Source organism: Syngnathus typhle, linkage group LG1 (assembly GCF_033458585.1).
Source record: "Syngnathus typhle isolate RoL2023-S1 ecotype Sweden linkage group LG1, RoL_Styp_1.0, whole genome shotgun sequence".
Taxonomy (NCBI): domain Eukaryota; kingdom Metazoa; phylum Chordata; class Actinopteri; order Syngnathiformes; family Syngnathidae; genus Syngnathus; species Syngnathus typhle.
Genome location: NC_083738.1, coordinates 25229964 through 25246813, shown reverse-complemented (window position 1 = coordinate 25246813; position 16850 = coordinate 25229964). Strand labels below are relative to the sequence as shown.

At 44.8% G+C, this 16850-nt stretch overlaps 1 protein-coding gene across 1 annotated transcript in view; it reads right to left on the bottom strand.

The window, feature by feature from the left end:
• The window catches only part of LOC133169727 (collagen alpha-1(XXV) chain), a 63736-nt gene that overhangs the window by 10550 nt on the left and 36336 nt on the right, over positions 1 to 16850 (bottom strand). Inside the window, exons 7-18 of the mRNA XM_061302184.1 lie at positions 13229 to 13288; positions 12414 to 12485; positions 12060 to 12176; positions 11378 to 11413; positions 7436 to 7462; positions 6799 to 6843; positions 6282 to 6326; positions 5954 to 5980; positions 5414 to 5458; positions 2971 to 3003; positions 2865 to 2900; positions 1009 to 1053 (exon numbers count right to left, since the gene is read on the bottom strand). Of these exons, the coding sequence (XP_061158168.1) occupies positions 1009 to 1053; positions 2865 to 2900; positions 2971 to 3003; positions 5414 to 5458; positions 5954 to 5980; positions 6282 to 6326; positions 6799 to 6843; positions 7436 to 7462; positions 11378 to 11413; positions 12060 to 12176; positions 12414 to 12485; positions 13229 to 13288 (588 nt within the window). The remainder of the gene's footprint in view (positions 1 to 1008; positions 1054 to 2864; positions 2901 to 2970; positions 3004 to 5413; positions 5459 to 5953; positions 5981 to 6281; positions 6327 to 6798; positions 6844 to 7435; positions 7463 to 11377; positions 11414 to 12059; positions 12177 to 12413; positions 12486 to 13228; positions 13289 to 16850) is intronic.

Below are 16850 nucleotides of genomic sequence, written 5' to 3'. Positions count from 1 at the left end.
ATGCGCGCATTCGCTAACTAATTCAACGTCTGTTCCCGACGCAAAGTGTATCGATGGGTCCGGTACTGTTGGCAAGTCAGGAGGAATTTTTGTTGTTGACTTACGAGGAGCCAGTGGACGCTATGAGGTGCGACGCTCCATCTGATTTTCACGGTAGCGCAATGGCGGCGTATTGCTAAACCATCTGTACCGGCTCGCCGTCACGCACTCGGGAGGCCGCCGTACGATGCAGAACGCGGCAAGCGTGCAAGCTCAGAAATAGGTGAGTGCTACGTTAGCAAAACGCTGTTAGATCCATCAAGCATTCAAGCCTCTTAAGTAAAACCAAAAAAAAAAAACCTTGAACAAGCATAAAAAAAGGCCTCGTCACCGTTTGTGCATCCAGTGCAAAATCAAATGTCCATTTTGTCTGATTAAACATGCACAGGACACACTGAGGCATGGACAGTTAATAAAAAAATAAATTCCACAACCAATTACAATGAAAGATTGTTTTATGTGATTATTCTGCTCCAAAAGCGGCACTAAGGGCAGATCGTGCAGAAACCAAAGCAATATTTCCCCCAGAAAACAATGCAACACTAAATGATCTGTCCCCGACAGCCATTAAAAAAAAGTCAAACATTTTAGCGCAAATAACCAAAATAATAAAATAATTTAAAATAAATATAAATGACTAATGAAACATCACTGTGATCTTTTATTTGAACGTAATGCCAACGTTCATGTCAAAACAAATCACAGCAAATATTTCTATTCTCACGGTAAACACCAACCCGCTTCCGATTAACCCTTGAAAGTCAATCAAGCTTTGAACACAAGGGGGCGCTAATTGGATGATTGCTTGCAAATGATGGAGCCACAAAGAAGCACAATGCTAACAATGCTAACACCTTTGCTTGTGACACAAGGGTGCTTTGAGTTTTTGCCGTGGCAGGCTGAAGCAGATGGAAAGCGGGTCAGGAGAGGGTGTGACGAGATTTGGGGTGGAAACAGCAGAACATTTACCTTAATCCCTGGCAGTCCAGGCAGCCCTGGAAGTCCCGGCTCTCCCTACACAAGAAGAGTTGCGACATGTTACAGCCAAGCTAAGCTAAGAGGCGCTTTGGGAGTCCACAGAACATTTGTCCTTTCCATGTTCAATTGGCAATCCAAAATCCCCAATTTATTTATTTTTTTATTTTTTAATCCATCACAAAACATTTTTTTCAAAATTCTGTTTTAGGATGAGATTAAAATTAATTTGGAAAAAAATAAAATAAAACACAGGGTTGAGTTTAATTTGAATGCTGAATTAGTTTGGTGTGACCTGGAAATCTTGGTAAAGCACCGAAAGCTAATTGAACGGTTTTGCTCCTTCCCGATGATGGATGACCAAAAATACTTGAGATCTGAGGTGTCTTAAAAGTGGATTAGCGAGGAAGGGCCAAAGGAAAGTGTGTGGCTAGTCAGTGCTTTTCCATTCACGAACTGCATGTGTTCATTTCAGCCACAGAGACTCTACACGCTTCGCTTTTTAGCAACAAGTACATAAAAATCAATATTATTGTAAAAGTGTATGACTTGGTGTTTATAAAAAAATCTTATTTATTTTTTGTGTGAGATAAAAATGTCCCCCTTCTTTTTAATTTTTTTTTTTATTTTGGATTTGCCAATTTCAGATGGAAAGAACAAATGACACCGACCCAAAACATTTGGGCTTCTATCACATCTCATCTGGTCGACCTGCTGTGCCTCGTCATCCGTCGCTGGTGGCTGTCACCGGGAGAAGGTAGCGCACATGCACTTTCACACCAAACCATGCCGTCTTCATGGATTAGTTTGGTTAAGTCACTCAAACCGGCAACCAGCGATGCCATTAGCTTTTATCTTTGCTGGAGGGGGGGAAAAAAAAAAGCTGCAGCTGTCACGCACTGCGCAGTTGCAAGAGTGCTTTTTGGCTTTGGCGGAAGCGGCCGGAGCTCGGGGTAGCCGAGAACGTCAAATAATGCTCCGACGATAAGTCTCGACAACATCTCAGGCTGGGAATGATCTACATCTCCGTTCTAACGTCCGTATTTACAACGCATGGGATGGAAGGATTAACTGAAAGGCCACTCGGGGGAATCAAGGTTGTAAATTTTCACGGCTGCAAATGAAAGCGTTGTAAAAGTCAAGAACAAAAGCCCTTCTCGCTGTATCTTCTGCATCAAGGACACGTTGGGGAAAGCCGTCCAACTGCGGCGTTTAACGCGCGACGATAACTTTGTGTGACGCTGAGTCGGGGATAATCGTTTGTCAGCACGATTGCAGAGGTTGTATATTGTGTGCTAAGAGGAGGCGAGTGTTTGCGAAAAGCGGGGGGCCACAATAGTCATGTATGTGCCAGACAGTCAAGAAAAATGACATGGATGAAGATCGGTCAATTATTCTGTTTTGTTTTGATTCCCATGAACATAATATCGATTGGATTATCCTTTGTAGTAGTTATGACACATGCAATGTATTCTTGCAGAAATGTTCCTGTTAAGTTCCTCTTGAGAACCTGCTGCTCGCTTACCATAAGCCTAAAACATTTCAAACCCAAATCAGACATTTTTTGGTACAGCCACACAAGGATTGCATGGCGCGCCTCGTGCCAAAATAAATGAAACGAGAGATTGCCATGATGCTCCAAAAGTGGAGCGTCGGGTTCTGCTCAGCGGGACTTCAGTGGACCTCGGGCCTCGGTTTGGACTTAAAACAAAAAGTCCTGACTGGGATTGGAATTCTCTTGTCAAAACTTGATTCGGAGCTATTTGATCATGCTGCTCTAGCGCCTGGACCTCGGGTGGCACAGACATCAATTTGCTTTCTAGCTTCAGCTGCAGCAAAGCCGTCATTACCTTGTGTCCGCTTCTTCCCGGCTCGCCGGGTTCGCCCTGGAACAAAGGCAATGACCACGCTTGTCAATGTTACAATGTAAACTTGTCGTGACAACTTGTTCTTTACCTTGATGCCTGCCGCTGAGGAGCCTGCATCCCCCTGCAAGGCATAAAAAAAGAGGAAGAAAACAAATAGGGCTTGGCATTGACCCTTGAGGGACACCACAAGTGACAGGGAGCGTAACCAACTTTGCTCCTCTCTAAGAGACAAACTGTTGTTCTATCTCTCAGTGAGATATGAAGTGAAGAGAGTCTGATGGTGGAGTGACAGTGGTGAAGGATGATATGGTGGTCAACTGTGTCAAAGGCTGTGGTGAGGTCCTTGGTTTTGCTGACCACAGCAGTTTTGGTACTATAGCCAAAGCGGAAACCGGACTGGGACTTTCCCAACAGACTGTTTGTTTTGAGATGATTGTGGAGTTTGGCAGGACCTTAGCTGGACCAGGTTGAGCAGTGCGGCTGGGGTCAAAGGTACGGGGGGGGGGGGGGGGGGGGGGTTAGAGGGACTGGAGTGAGTGGATGTGGTTTACTTTTGTCTCAAAAGGGGAAATAAAAATGCTGCAATGCTTCTTTGAATTTTCAATTTGAACTGTAAGAAGCTGTTTTAAGGTGGAAAAAAGTTGCTTGTCACAAAATGGGATGTGCCTGCTTTTATTTTGAAAGGCCACCATGTGAGAACGATTATCCGAAGATGCAACACGCGCACTTCACACAAACGGGAGCAGTTTTCGTCACTGCGGACTTTCACGGGACAATTTACAGGGTCTCCCCGATTTCAGAAAATCCCATCCAATCAGAACCGGGCCACAAAGACCCGCAACCCAAACCGCAACTGCGTGTGGCGCGTCTAGCCCAAACGTCCCGACTGGGCCAATTAGCATGCCGAGGCAACATCCTGCGATTAAAACAAACGTCGCCTCAGCTCCGATTTACAAGCAGCCGCGACCCACGCTGACGATTGCGAATTGAAGATAAAAGCGCAACTGCTGCTCGCTAAATTGGGCAATTTTCCAGCTATTTGCCCAAACGAGGAGGTCTGGATGGTGGCGAGCAGCTGCGCGCCGAGTCGTCAACATTTGCAATATTTCAAAAGGACAAGCTAAGGAGAGAATTTTTAAATAATAAAAAAAAAATGCAAAGGAAGGTTTTGCACTTTTCGATTGTTTGATCGGATATTTTTGAGGGACCTTTGGAGCAAAACTGATGCAGTTTTGTTTTGGTTGGTGACGTTTCAAAAGACTGCACCCGGTTAGTAAATCAACGTCCACATCTGTTCAGGCTCCGGCGTCACCATATGGCTTGCCACTTTCTCAAGCCTGTGAAGTTCTTTTTGCACGCGTGACAATTAAACATTAGAGGCCTGTGGTTTGCCTTTTAACTGCTGGTTTGCAGCAGACTTCTTTTGTTTTTCCAGTAGAGATTCTTTTTTTGTGACCAGCATTAAAAGTGAAGGTGTATCTATACCTTCATTTTCTTCCCCCCTCCCGGCTCAACTTGCAATCTCCAGCCAATCCTGTCTTTGCAAAGTTCCCTCAAAAGCTCCTTCTCTGCGGTTTTTGCTCTTTCCCAGCGCGTCGCCGCTATTTTCCCCGCAGTGCGTGCTGCCTATTGTTAACTTTGGCATCGCCGCGTGCCCTCATCTCCCGTCCCGAAAAAGAAGAAGAAAAAAAAAAAACACGCGCAGACATATATAGCCGCCGACGGATCGTGCTTCTGCTTTTGACAATGACAAATATTCCCCGGTAATCCAATACTTTGAAATGGACTCTTCCCTTCCCTGCCGGTTGCATTTGCAGCTCCTCACACGGACGATCCCTGTCTCTTCTCATCATGTAATAAGCACGTCTGGTCTCAGCTCACTTCCATTTGTCCAGTGGCACTGCAACAATTTTTGCTTAGCTTCCAAGTCAAGCTCGATCCCGATGGAGCGTTAGCCGCTATCTCATTTTCCCACACATGAGGTTTTGCGTTCCGTCTTTCTTGGCAAAGGTGCTAAGTGAGAAACAATCAGAGGCCAGCGGCGCGAAATTGACAGTGACGTTTTGAGTGCAGCGCTCCTGCCATCACTCAGACGTCAATTTTTTGGGGGGGGGAAAATAAATAAATAAAAATACAAAGTATCTAAATTTGATACTTGTGTGGATCTTACAGATCTTTCTGCACACGCTGATTTGGCACCAAATGACATTCCAGTCCATAATCGCTATTTGAAAGAGGTTAAAATTTCTTTTGACAGACACTCGACATGTTTTCACTTGAACAATAATCAAAGAGGCAGCGTGAACGCTTGAGAAAATGATGTGCAATAATAATCAAATGAAGAATGCTTTTAGGCCAACTTAACCACGCTGGGAAAAAAAAAAAGTGCCTTTTTGTTGGATCACTTGCTGCTAGATTTTGTCCTTGGGCTCCCCCTACATTTGTGGAGTGGAATTTATTTTGACAGGTGTCACTTTGCAGTATTCAGCAAATGAGGTCAAAGGTTTTTCGGTAATTTGAAACGCACGTACCTTTTCCCCAATTTCACCTTTTGGTCCTTCTTCCCCCATATCGCCCTGGGTTAAAAGAAAAAAACAATTTCAAAACAGGCAGAATGACAACCCCCCCCAGAGGCGTGTTCTGCTTTATTCCTCGAGAGCAGCTAATAAAACTGCACAGGTTGCGTATCGGGGCATGGGGGCGGGGGTCACTTTTATGGACATCTTAAATCCAACGTCTCTCAGATGGTTTGCACATGGGTGCAGTACTTCGGTTAGGGGCACTTTTAATGAGTCTCAATTACTGGGCCGTTGATCACCAAATCGTTTTTCAGTGAGGGAGGGGTTCCTTCGAGGAGTTGCAAAACATCACGGTCGGTGAAAAATACCGGATGCTTTAGCTCCACAGCGGGTCTCGGAGGAACCTGCCGGGTTTTACGGCCAATGAGTCATCGCCGAAGTGACACCGCTGACCGATAATAGCCAAGTAGCGCCTCCACTTTACAGTAAGCAATGGTTACCCCCCCCTGGCGTTCGAATTAACCCGGTGAAGGATCTGAAGGAGACGCTTACCTTTTCACCTCGCTCTCCCATTTCACCCTGTTGGCAGAGAAAGCATCGGTTATTACTTACGCCGCAGTGGGTCCGATCAATTCGTGTTGGATTAGGACAATTCTCAGCGTTTATCCCCAGACGGAACATCGAGTATCGATTTCCTCTCCAGCCATAGTTGCAATTTTTCCACAGGAACATTGTGATGTCGATAACCATGCACAGTAAAACAAACAACATATTTGTCTCGAAAAAAAGGCAGGCGGGAAAGAAAAAAACATGGAGAGGTAAGTTTGAGGAGGAAAAAATATGCAATGGCGTGATGACACGGAATACGTGTGCACCAGACCTTGGCTCCTGGGATGCCGTCCAGTCCCGGGATGCCAAGATCCCCCTATGAACAGCACACACACACACAAACATGCAAATTGCCGCATCAGCAATATTATTTTTATTAATCGATTCGACTCCTTCCGATCGTCCGCACTCAACGTTTAAAAGCTGACAAACAGCTGATATGCATCGCGACTCGAAATTCAATCCGTTTTTAATCAAGCCGTACAAACTCTCATATTCTTGATGTAGGATTGAGATTAGAAAGATGGCATCGCTTTAAACGATTCCCCATCTTTCCTTCACTCCTGAATAAACAGGCTTCATTTCCCCCCTGGTGAGAAACACCTGCAGCGTGTCTTGTTTTATTTGCTTTGGAAATTCGATGCAGGACAAGACGTACCTGCTCGTTTTATGAGGGAAAAATTAAAAAAAATATATACAGATTTTTTTTCCCTCTCACACGAGAAACACAATTAAAAAAAAAGTGCCAAAAAGCGAAGGTCGAGAATTTTGTCCTGGAATGAACTCACCTTCAGTCCATCAACACCTGGAATGCCAGGCGGCCCCAAAGAACCCTGGAAAAAAATAAAAATAGAAAAAGCCTTTAGGCACATTCTAATTGCACTGGAGAAAGCATTAAGCAGCGTGACAAATGTTACGCATATCTAAGTAATTCAAAACAGTTTACATTGACGCGCTGTTGTCACGGTAACCGCCGTTTTGATTTCAAATCCTCTTTCAAAACACCTCATATGGTTAAAATTAGACGTCGTCACCTCAGTCACCTAAAAAGCCGCACGATGAGAAAACCTAATTGAGCGAGCCTCGGGGCCAGGCCGGCCAGTCATTAACAAACTGCCGTGTCATCGTTGACCCCGCCTGGCCCTTCTTTGCCGGCGGTGAGGTCCTGCCGACGCGTGACAGCACAGACAGGAAGTGTCCGATTGGGTTACGCTGAACAAACACTGGCAGCTACCTGATGGCTGGATATGGCCAACATCTGCTCCTCACATCAGCGCCGGCATCACACTTTTTCCCTCGCTGGTAGAGTTATAGCCCTTAACGTGTCTATTGCCGTGCGTCGGATCGCGTATCGTCGGAGGTGCCGAGATCAGGTATTATTTATTGACAAGCTAAGGTTGTAAATTCAAAATAAAGGTAACTTACCTTGAGTCCTGGAGGCCCCTCTGGTCCCTGGAAAGAAATAGAGTTACACAAGGGAGGTCAAATACAGTAGACCCCCATTCATGGTTGCATTCCAGAACCACCCGCGATCGATGAAATTATATTGTCATATTTATGTGGTAGGAAGGTCTTTGCAAAGTGAGTCAAGGCAACAGATTTTGATTCAAAGCAAGGATGGAAGCCCATTTCCTCTTATGAATGAACCAAAGGGGGGGGAAGCAGGAGAAGCCCATAAGACTCATTTTGGCGCCCTCCTCGACTGCAATCATAGAAACAATCGAGGACTACATCTTCCGCTTCAGACGGGAACGGATTGCTTTGTTTTGGTTTTAAGAAGTTCCAATTGTCCCTCCTGCAAGTCCGTCTCGGTTAGAGTTGGAGTGAGCAACTTCTGATTATCCTCCAAAGTAAAAAAAAAAAAAAAAAGTCTTTCCTTTGTTTGCCTTTGTGAGGACCATCCTCAGCGGGGCTTGCTAAACATCTTTATGACCCGCCAGGTATGTGAGCATGTGCCACTCGCCCGAGCGCTAATTAGCTTGGCTCCATCTGAGAACACTCAAAAGCACCATTGAAAGCGAGGGAGCTAGTCAAGAACTCCCCGGCGGTAATCCCGGACCCTTTTGTTCCTGCCAAACGGAGGATCAGCACAATGCGTTTGTTCCAAAACCATAAGTACCATGAATGTGCACAAAGGGGAAGCGATCGGAAACCGAGCGCTATTCCGCTTTCGTTCGAGGTCGGGAAAACGACAATGAGGAAATTAGCTGCTTTTTAGGAAGTTCTCAAACAGTTCTTGAAAGAATCTATTGTCGTTCTTGAATCTCTTCGGTTTCATTTTATTATTTTGCGACTGTCCTACAGAGTCTTAGGTTTTACCAACAAAGCTATAGGTTAGCATAACAGTTTGCTAACCGCAGCAGCGGGGAGCTTAGGCTGGCATTTGCTTTATTTAAAGGGCAAACGTTTCAATCTTGAAGCTTTTGCGAGAAGCGTAAACAAAGTGGCGGCGAGGCGAGCTGGCGTGCTAGCAAAACACGGCGTTACCATCAAGCAACTGAATTGTGTTTACACATTACAAGCTTGAGAAAATGAAGGTGGATCACTGGGTCGGTTTGGAATGAGCGGAATGTAATGGTGCAGTTTGAAATGGAAATAACACCAAAAGGCAGATTTTGTTTTTTCTTCCCCAGTTACGGAGGACACCACAAGCGTATTCTTTAGCTTCCCCACAAGTTCCAAATGAAAACTGTTTCCCAGATGGCCTGTGAATGCCTCAGGACGCCCCCCCACCCCCGAAGAGCTGAACGAAGTGGCTGCATGGGGAGAAGAAAATTTGGGCGTCCTTACAGCTCCCCCCTGCGAACTGACCCAAAATAAGCAGAAGACAATGGCCAGATGGATGAATTTACTTCAGTGGTGAAATTAAAGATCTGTCCCTTGGCTAGCTAGCAAGGTTAGCTAGTACATGTCAGCCTGGCCGTCATGTTAAAGCAGCTCATGAAAACTGATTGACGTTTTGATTTTGATTCATAGCGATTAATGTAACAACATTTTAGGTTGGCTATGTGACAAAGTGGTAATCTGACTGGTTTCTTGAGTGACAGCTGTCGAAACCAGTAGAAGGCAAAATGTTGCGGAGCGAAAGTGAAGGTTCCGAGAATTAAATGGTACCACCAAAATCCTCACTTAATTTGGTTGTTAAAATGAAAAAACTGCCAACCAACTTAATAGATAAAAAGTAAAAATATAAAATTGACCAAATTGTGGCATAGGAGGTTGCGATTTGACGCCAGCAATATGAGAAAATTTAACATGACAAGAGAGGCTCGAGCTTTTGCACCCCCCACCCCCCAGAGAAAATCTTACGGCAGTGAAGATTTGGATTGAAATCCTGCAAACTAGTCCCTCCTTTTTCTCTCCCTCTTTTCCCACCTCCGCCCTGCAAGAACTTGTAATCCTTCTAACCAGCACCACATGTCCTCGAAGGCTGCTGGAAAACTCTGGAATCTCCTCCTCCATGCCTCTTAAACAATAGCACGCATCCGAAATGCGAAGCTGCGTCAAGTGGTCACTCCGAGTCCAAGAGCCGTTCACATTTTGGACTCGGAGATCAAAGCTCCTGTTTTCTCTCCATGCGTATCACATTTTTAGATAGATTCTCAAGGACTTGTCTCGGGTGGAGACATGATGGAAATGTTAGGATTGTTTTTTTTTTCTTTTCTCTCTGTCACATCTTTTAACAGCCTTTGGTTCGTTTTGATTTCAAAACATTTTAACAGGCTTGAGTTACAAAATTTATTGGCATACTTATGAGACAGTACGTTTGTTGGGTTTTTAATTTAGAGCTGGGCGCACACTCCATTTATGATATATTGTTTTTGGTGAACAAAGTTTTTTGATGATTTTTTCAATTTACCACCACGGCTTACTGTTAGTTTCCTTCATCGTTTCCCTCAAAGTACCATTATGACTGTCAATGTCTTAAATTATATGTATTATAGGCTACACAACAAAATGATGAATAGCTAGTTTTGAAATCAGAGGCTAGTAAAAACTGTTTAGATACTTTAACATTTTGAATGGTAATAAGATTTGCGAGCGATATCTCTATTTAAAAAAAAAAAAAAAGTGAGACAATTTGAGAGAGAGAAAGAGACCATTTGTAATTTTAGAATTGACACACTGAGGGGAAAAAAGAAGAGAATTTTAGTGAGTTGTACGAATCCGAACATTACGGTCAAATATGATACTGAAATATTGCGACACTTTGCCTTCGCGGGCCACATAAAATAACGTGGTGGGCCGTATCTGGCCCCTGGGCCTTGAGTTTGATAGCCTGAGCTAGATGGCTCTCTAAACGACACTTTAGAAGAAGGTTCAAGGAGCTTCCTGCATCCTTCAATGGACTTTGTGACACAATCGTACTTCCCTTCCTGCACTTTTAACGCATCACATGCATCTTTTTACGAGCAAAAGGGCCGTCAAATGTGTACTCAGTAGCTGCTAACTAGAACAACGTGTTCCGAACGCGTCCGGGCGCCAACCTCTTGCAACAGAATCGGATCGTACGCCGTGAGTCATTCTCGCCGTAGTAACCGTTAAAGGCCGTGTAATATCTTGCATATTTAATCCACTTTGAGTAAGATTGATCACGTTGGACGCTTCCATCTGTAATTTTCCACATCGTGTTGTCTTAATCCCGACAGGGCTTTTAATGCCATTTATGTCACTGAGCCCGTTCACGCAACTTAATGATGACAAAGTGCCGTGTAATGCTCATAAAGCTGCCACTTGACTTTGGTACTTGTGATTAAATTGTTAAGTGTTATGAGAAGAAATGTGGTATTCATAAATATGCAATATAATTCAGATTCTTTTAAGTGATGTCAATCTTTTCTTTCTTTTTTGATGCATTTGGGTACAGCCAGCAAATTGCATTCCAGCGGCCATTCTCGACAGAAGATTTGAAAACGAAGATTCGCCAGGCCAATTTTGGCACACACCAGAAAATGGTCCTGAGCCAAGCCATAGTATAAATAATATTTTAGACGTGAGCGTGTGTAAAAAGAACATTTCGAGCAGCCCGTCGGAATGGGTCTGAAGTTGCCGCGGCCGGCGTGTGTTTACTTTCCAAAGCCGAAGCTAATCACACCGCCGTCTCTGGCTTTTGACTATTTGGAGACGAAAAGCTGCCGAGGCCGTGTATACATTCGGGCTAAGTGACGGCAGTCACGCTTGGATTTACGTCCAAAGTGTTTCTGCTTGTTTATATCCATCACGTGATTGTCCTCTTCCTGTAAAAGGACAACCCCCCGCCCCCCCATTTGCTTTTAAAGATACACTTCTCCTAGCTCCTAGCTTAAATGTGAACATCAGCACTTTTACAAATGAAAGGTGATTACGTGTGGAAAAGCTTGTTCTTACCATCGGTCCGATGTCTCCTGGGTTCCCTGGATCACCCTGGGAAAAAAAAAACCTCATGAGATTGATCTTACTGCCACTCTTTTTCCAATTAATGCAACAAACGTACAGCTAGCATAGCAAAACGTACAGCTAGCATAGCTAATGAACCTCTTTTACATTCATAAGGAGAAACTCAAACTCCTTTCCCTCTCGCCTAGTCACTGAGAGAGATGAATGATGAGAGAACAGAACGCGGCACGAGCCAAGGGAGGGTTTAATTTCTTGGAAAAACAACAACTATTGCAACTGTGACTGGAAGAACTGACAACAATCGTCAGAAAGTTGGAGAGCGGCAGCTAGCAACACTTAATTTCTCTGCGCTTCTACCGCCAGGCTTTGGCTGGGCGTAATGGGCAGGCCTTTCTATTTCTTCTTTGTCTCGCGCATCAATTAGCGTGATGCCACTGACGTGGACGTGGAAAATGTTGCGCTCTGACCAAAACGCGGCCAACTGGATGTAAATCTATACATGGAAGCATTCTCGTGGGAAGCGCAATCATGTTGCGCTTGTCGAGCGTTCGTTACGCGTTGGAACAAAAGCTTGCCGCCGCCGCGAGATTTAAATTAAATATGACGAAGACGAAAATAAATAAAATAAGGCAACGTGACGGACAAAATCTAGATTCTGGATTGCAATACCCACCGGTGCGCCTGGTACGCCCCTTGGTCCGTCTTTGCCAGTGTCCCCTGGGGGCCCCCGTGGGCCTGGAGGACCCGGGGGCCCTGGAGGTCCAGGTGGTCCTGCTTGCCCCTGGTCCCCCTGTTCAGCCAGACAGACTAAGTCAGACTGCAGGGAAAAACTAAGGCACCATTTTGCTTTCTAGTTCTTGTCATGCACTAGGTAACATTCAGGAAATTTTGAAAACGTCCTTCAGAAGCATCTTGAGATGAATGCTACATGGTTCTCATGACTCGTCTTCCAGCAAGGTAGAAACAGAAACAACAAGAAATGCTACGATACATGCCAGCGGAAGAGACTCTGAGATTCGGCCGCTACCTTAATGAGACGTCGCTTTATGAGCTGCTGGTCAGCAGAAAGAAAGCCATGATTGATCTTAGGGAAGACCATCTGAGCAGGGCAGAAGAAGGTTGAAGAAGGTTAAGGTCCCAGTAGAAGAGGAAGGAGAGGCGGTCGGAAAGCGGATGCAAGAAATAGAAAGACTGAATCAGAGGTCAACATTCTTGAACGTTTGAGGAGCATCTTCACAGATGATTGGAGAAATCCACACTTCTGCACCACATGGAAGTCTTTGCTAATTATTTGGATCTTAATGGCTAAAACTAGGCCTAAGTCTGTGGATAGCATGGGAATTTCTCCATCTCTGTGAAAATGCCATCATCATCATCATCCTCATCATTGTCGTTGTTCCTGCTGCAAAGTGGAACCCCTGAGCTGCTCACTGCCCAAACACCCAGATGGATTTAAAAAGCTCGCTGCTCCAGCGCACTGGCAGGAAGCAGCGTTCGTGCTCACTGAAAAACTACAGAAGGCCGCATTGATGGATTTAAGGATTTGTGGTAAACCATTGGCATGAATTTAAAAACAGCACTTTGCCACATAGGTTCACCAGCATCGGATTTTTCTTGGCATTTCCTCTCTTCGCTTGAGTATCAATGGACACAAACCAGACCGGCTCAGTTTGAGGATTCTGCGTCTTGTCCTGGTATTAATGGCTCCGTTGGCCACAATGTGGGGACGTTTTGGATGGAGGGCTGTTTGTGACAATGGAGGAGGGGGGGGGGGTCTGAGTTCCTGGCAAGTGCAGCGGAGGGATGCCACAGTGCAGCGAGGAGACGCTGCCGCCGACAAACCTTGACGGTCAGGATCTGATTGCTGTGCAAAGCGGCTAGCGTGGGGAGACCGGGCAATCCCTAAACGGGTGAACACGGCACAACGCACACATTCAAGACATTCCAACACAATGGAAGACACCATTTACGTGCAGGGAAGGGGGGGGGGACAATACGATTTAGATCAGTCATTTTCCACACAGTTTTTTTAAGTTTTCAGGTTTTAAGTATTTTAAATACATATATAAAAAATGCTGTTATTTTTTTATTATTATTTTAATTATTATTTCGATTCTTCTTTTCCTATTTTTGGTTGTAAATTACTTTTTTTATATTGTTCAAAAACAATTATATATGTATGTAAAAATTGCTGTTTTTATTATTATTATTTTAATTACTATTTTAATTTCTTTTTCTATTTTCTGTTGTAAATTACTTTTATATTGTTCAAAAATAAGTAAATAAAAAAATAAAAAAAATATATATATATATATATACACACACACACACACACGCACACACACACACACACACACACACACACACACACACACACGTTAAGTATTTCAATTGTGCATCACCCCATCCAAGAAATAAATTCAATTCTATGTCCACTGGCACCAGAATAAAATGACCAACTAATCATTCCCTGTTGTTTGTGCCACATGCTCTAAACAGACGAGGCGTTTGTTGACGCCATTATCACACAACCGACTTTGAACTCCGACGCGGCGGTAAATTGAGACGCGCTGTTGTTCCGACATCAAGGAAATTCGAGCAAGCGTTTCCCAATTTACCCCGGTCAACAATCCTCGTGACAGACACGATCCACTCATGAAAATTGAATAAAGGAAGGAAAACATTGAGGATTGTCGTTTAGAACTGGAAACAAACTTTAATCCCGTTCCAGCAACGTTTAAAACATTTGGGGCTTGACACGCTTTGTTAGAACTCAAAGTTCACATGAGTTTACGTGTGGCCTCTTGAGCTTCGATTTTTTAATTAGCGTCTCTGGGAGTTTCGCAACACTTTAGGAGCTGCGACTTTGTTTTCATTCATTTGGTAATAGTTGTCGTTTATTGTCCTTGAAAACGGCGAAGAAGCCGACACGCGTCGCGATTCAGGTTCTACGTGAGCGCATTTGACCACAAATGGCTGAAAACAAAAAAATCTGCGGTTTTGAGTTATTTTACTTCCATTTGGGGATTGATCTTCCCATCCATTTTGAGTGGGGAGATCAAATCTGTCCAATCTAAACATGTCTTTGGTGCCATCATTCTGGTTTCGCTAAGCTAATTCAGAAGGCATGGCTCAAGCTGACGCTGGCCGCTTTCATCGAGCCCAAGGCAAACGGCCGTGCTATTGAAGTGCAAATATCTCCCAAGTTATTGACAACCTCAAACATCTTGAAAACAGAAAAGTGGATTTTGGTCACGTTACGTAAGCTTGCGCCTTTTGGTTTTTAGCTTGTTGCGAAAACCTCGCGTTAACTTACGCTACCAGGACAATGGACACGTTCTAACCATTCCCAGATTTCCAAAAGTTAAAAAAACAAAACAAAAATAACCAAGTTACTTGCTTTCGCGGTGGAAAAGCAGCTACAAGGACAATCGGCACCAGCCGCCGCATCGGACGGCGGCCAGAACACGCATCCTCGCGACCGCAGCAGAGACAGCGCTAGCCCGCTAACAGGCGGCGAGTCTTGTCGACATCTGCGGCCGGGATTAGCGGCAACACGCACACATGGCTTCAATACAGCCGGCGGGGGACTCGCACACATGCGATGGCCTCAGATTTGACATCGATACCACACGGCACTTTTATCTGCGACCCGGTTCCAGCTAACAATGCCAAATGGACCCATTTTTTTGCATTTAGAGGTCACAGGTATTGTCCCGCCACCCAAGAAGGCGGCCGAAGACCACACAGCCAAACGGTACATTCTTAACACCGGTTGCGTGTTTAAAAAGTGGCCAATTCGTTCGTGGCTTGTTTACTTGACCTTTTATGTGGAACTTGACCTTTCACCTTTGGGTCCAACAAATGGCGGACCTGACATGTGGGTAGCAGGCACGGTGGAAAACTCTGTGCTGATTCTAAAACTTTGGCACTGGAGAGGTCCGTCAGTCCTGATGGAAATTTTGTCAGTCCGTCACTTCTAAAATAACCATGGCGAACTGTCATTTAGCAATGACGTAATCGTGGTTAAAATAACGATGACGATGACCGGCTAACTGACCATTACAGTTTCGAACGCCCACTTCCGATTATCTGACACCATACTTAGCATCCGTGTGTACTGTTAGTAGCTTTTAATTGTCAACCCTGCAGTGTGACACTAATAATGACCCAACATTAGCTCAAGGGCTCGACGGAAAACTCAAGTTTCAAGTTTATCCGCCCCCGCGGGGGCTTCACTTGACTCCCCATGTCACACGACAGCCGGTTTGACGCAAGGTCAGCCAACCCTTGTCCTCTTCCGTTCGTATTTCTTGCCAAAAAGTTTCCCACCGGTGATAAATTAGCTCATCTAACGCGGCGCGATCGATAAACCACCCTTGGGGGAGGTAATACGATTTGAATCCTAGCTCTCGTCGTCCTTCAGCTGCGCCTGGATGTTCATTGGTAGCCGCGTGAGAACAATGCTACTGCAAATTGGACGTTAATGAAATACTATCTGGAAGTGGACAGTTTATTTATTGACTCTGGGAGACAAATAGGTTTTGGCTGGTCCTCGTTACCGAGCCGTCAGCGGCCGCCGCTCCCTCGGAGGTATATGAATCATTTAACTGATCGAGACAGATGACTCCATTTCCGAGGTTAAAAGGGTACAAATTATGGGCAACCGTGAAATCCGAGCCGAGAGGACGTGGTTTACTCCGGTCAGCTCGTCTGGGGAAAGCAATGCTAGTTTTCCTCCCGCTTTGTATTTTTCTGCGGTGCTTTCATTTAAATTTCAGTCAACCGAAGCGATATCGATTATTACCACGAGCTAAACGAGCAAAGTCAAAGGAGAGTCAACGCGTCAGTGTAATACAAGGCGGCGTAGCGTGTCATATTGAGAATGCTAATTCAATTTCACAAGAGAGGCCGTTCGTACGGACTTCCCCGCCGGTACGAGCTGACAAAGTTATCGGTGTCGTCTGAGTGGGCGCCAGCGATGGATTGGAATCAGATCCACTCGGGAGATGGCCGCTTCTGGTCACGAGACAAGGCTGCGTGCTGTTCTCGTTTACCCGACCTCGCCCATCAAATACAATTAGGAGCGTTGCCATGACAACGTGACAAATAGAGAGTTCAATGCGAGTCACTGCAGTCTCGTATAAACTTGGACGACTTGGGAGTGGATTCGTTTGGGACAACTGAAGCTCGTTTCTGAGTCGAGCTGAAAGAACTACCCGCAATCCTGTGCTAAGTTTTGATGTTGTAGGAATTCTCAAGATGGACGGCAGGTGTCCATTAACAGATTCGACTCGATTGTCGTGTTTTATTCATTTTATAGTGATCTCGGTAGGACTTCATCCGATTTGAGAAAGAGGCTTCTGTTTGCTGGTGACACTGGCAAAGTTAATTCTACTTTTGGTTGTGGTTAACTCATTCAGCGTCAAAATGGATATTTGACGTCTATAGCCGTCAATGGTAG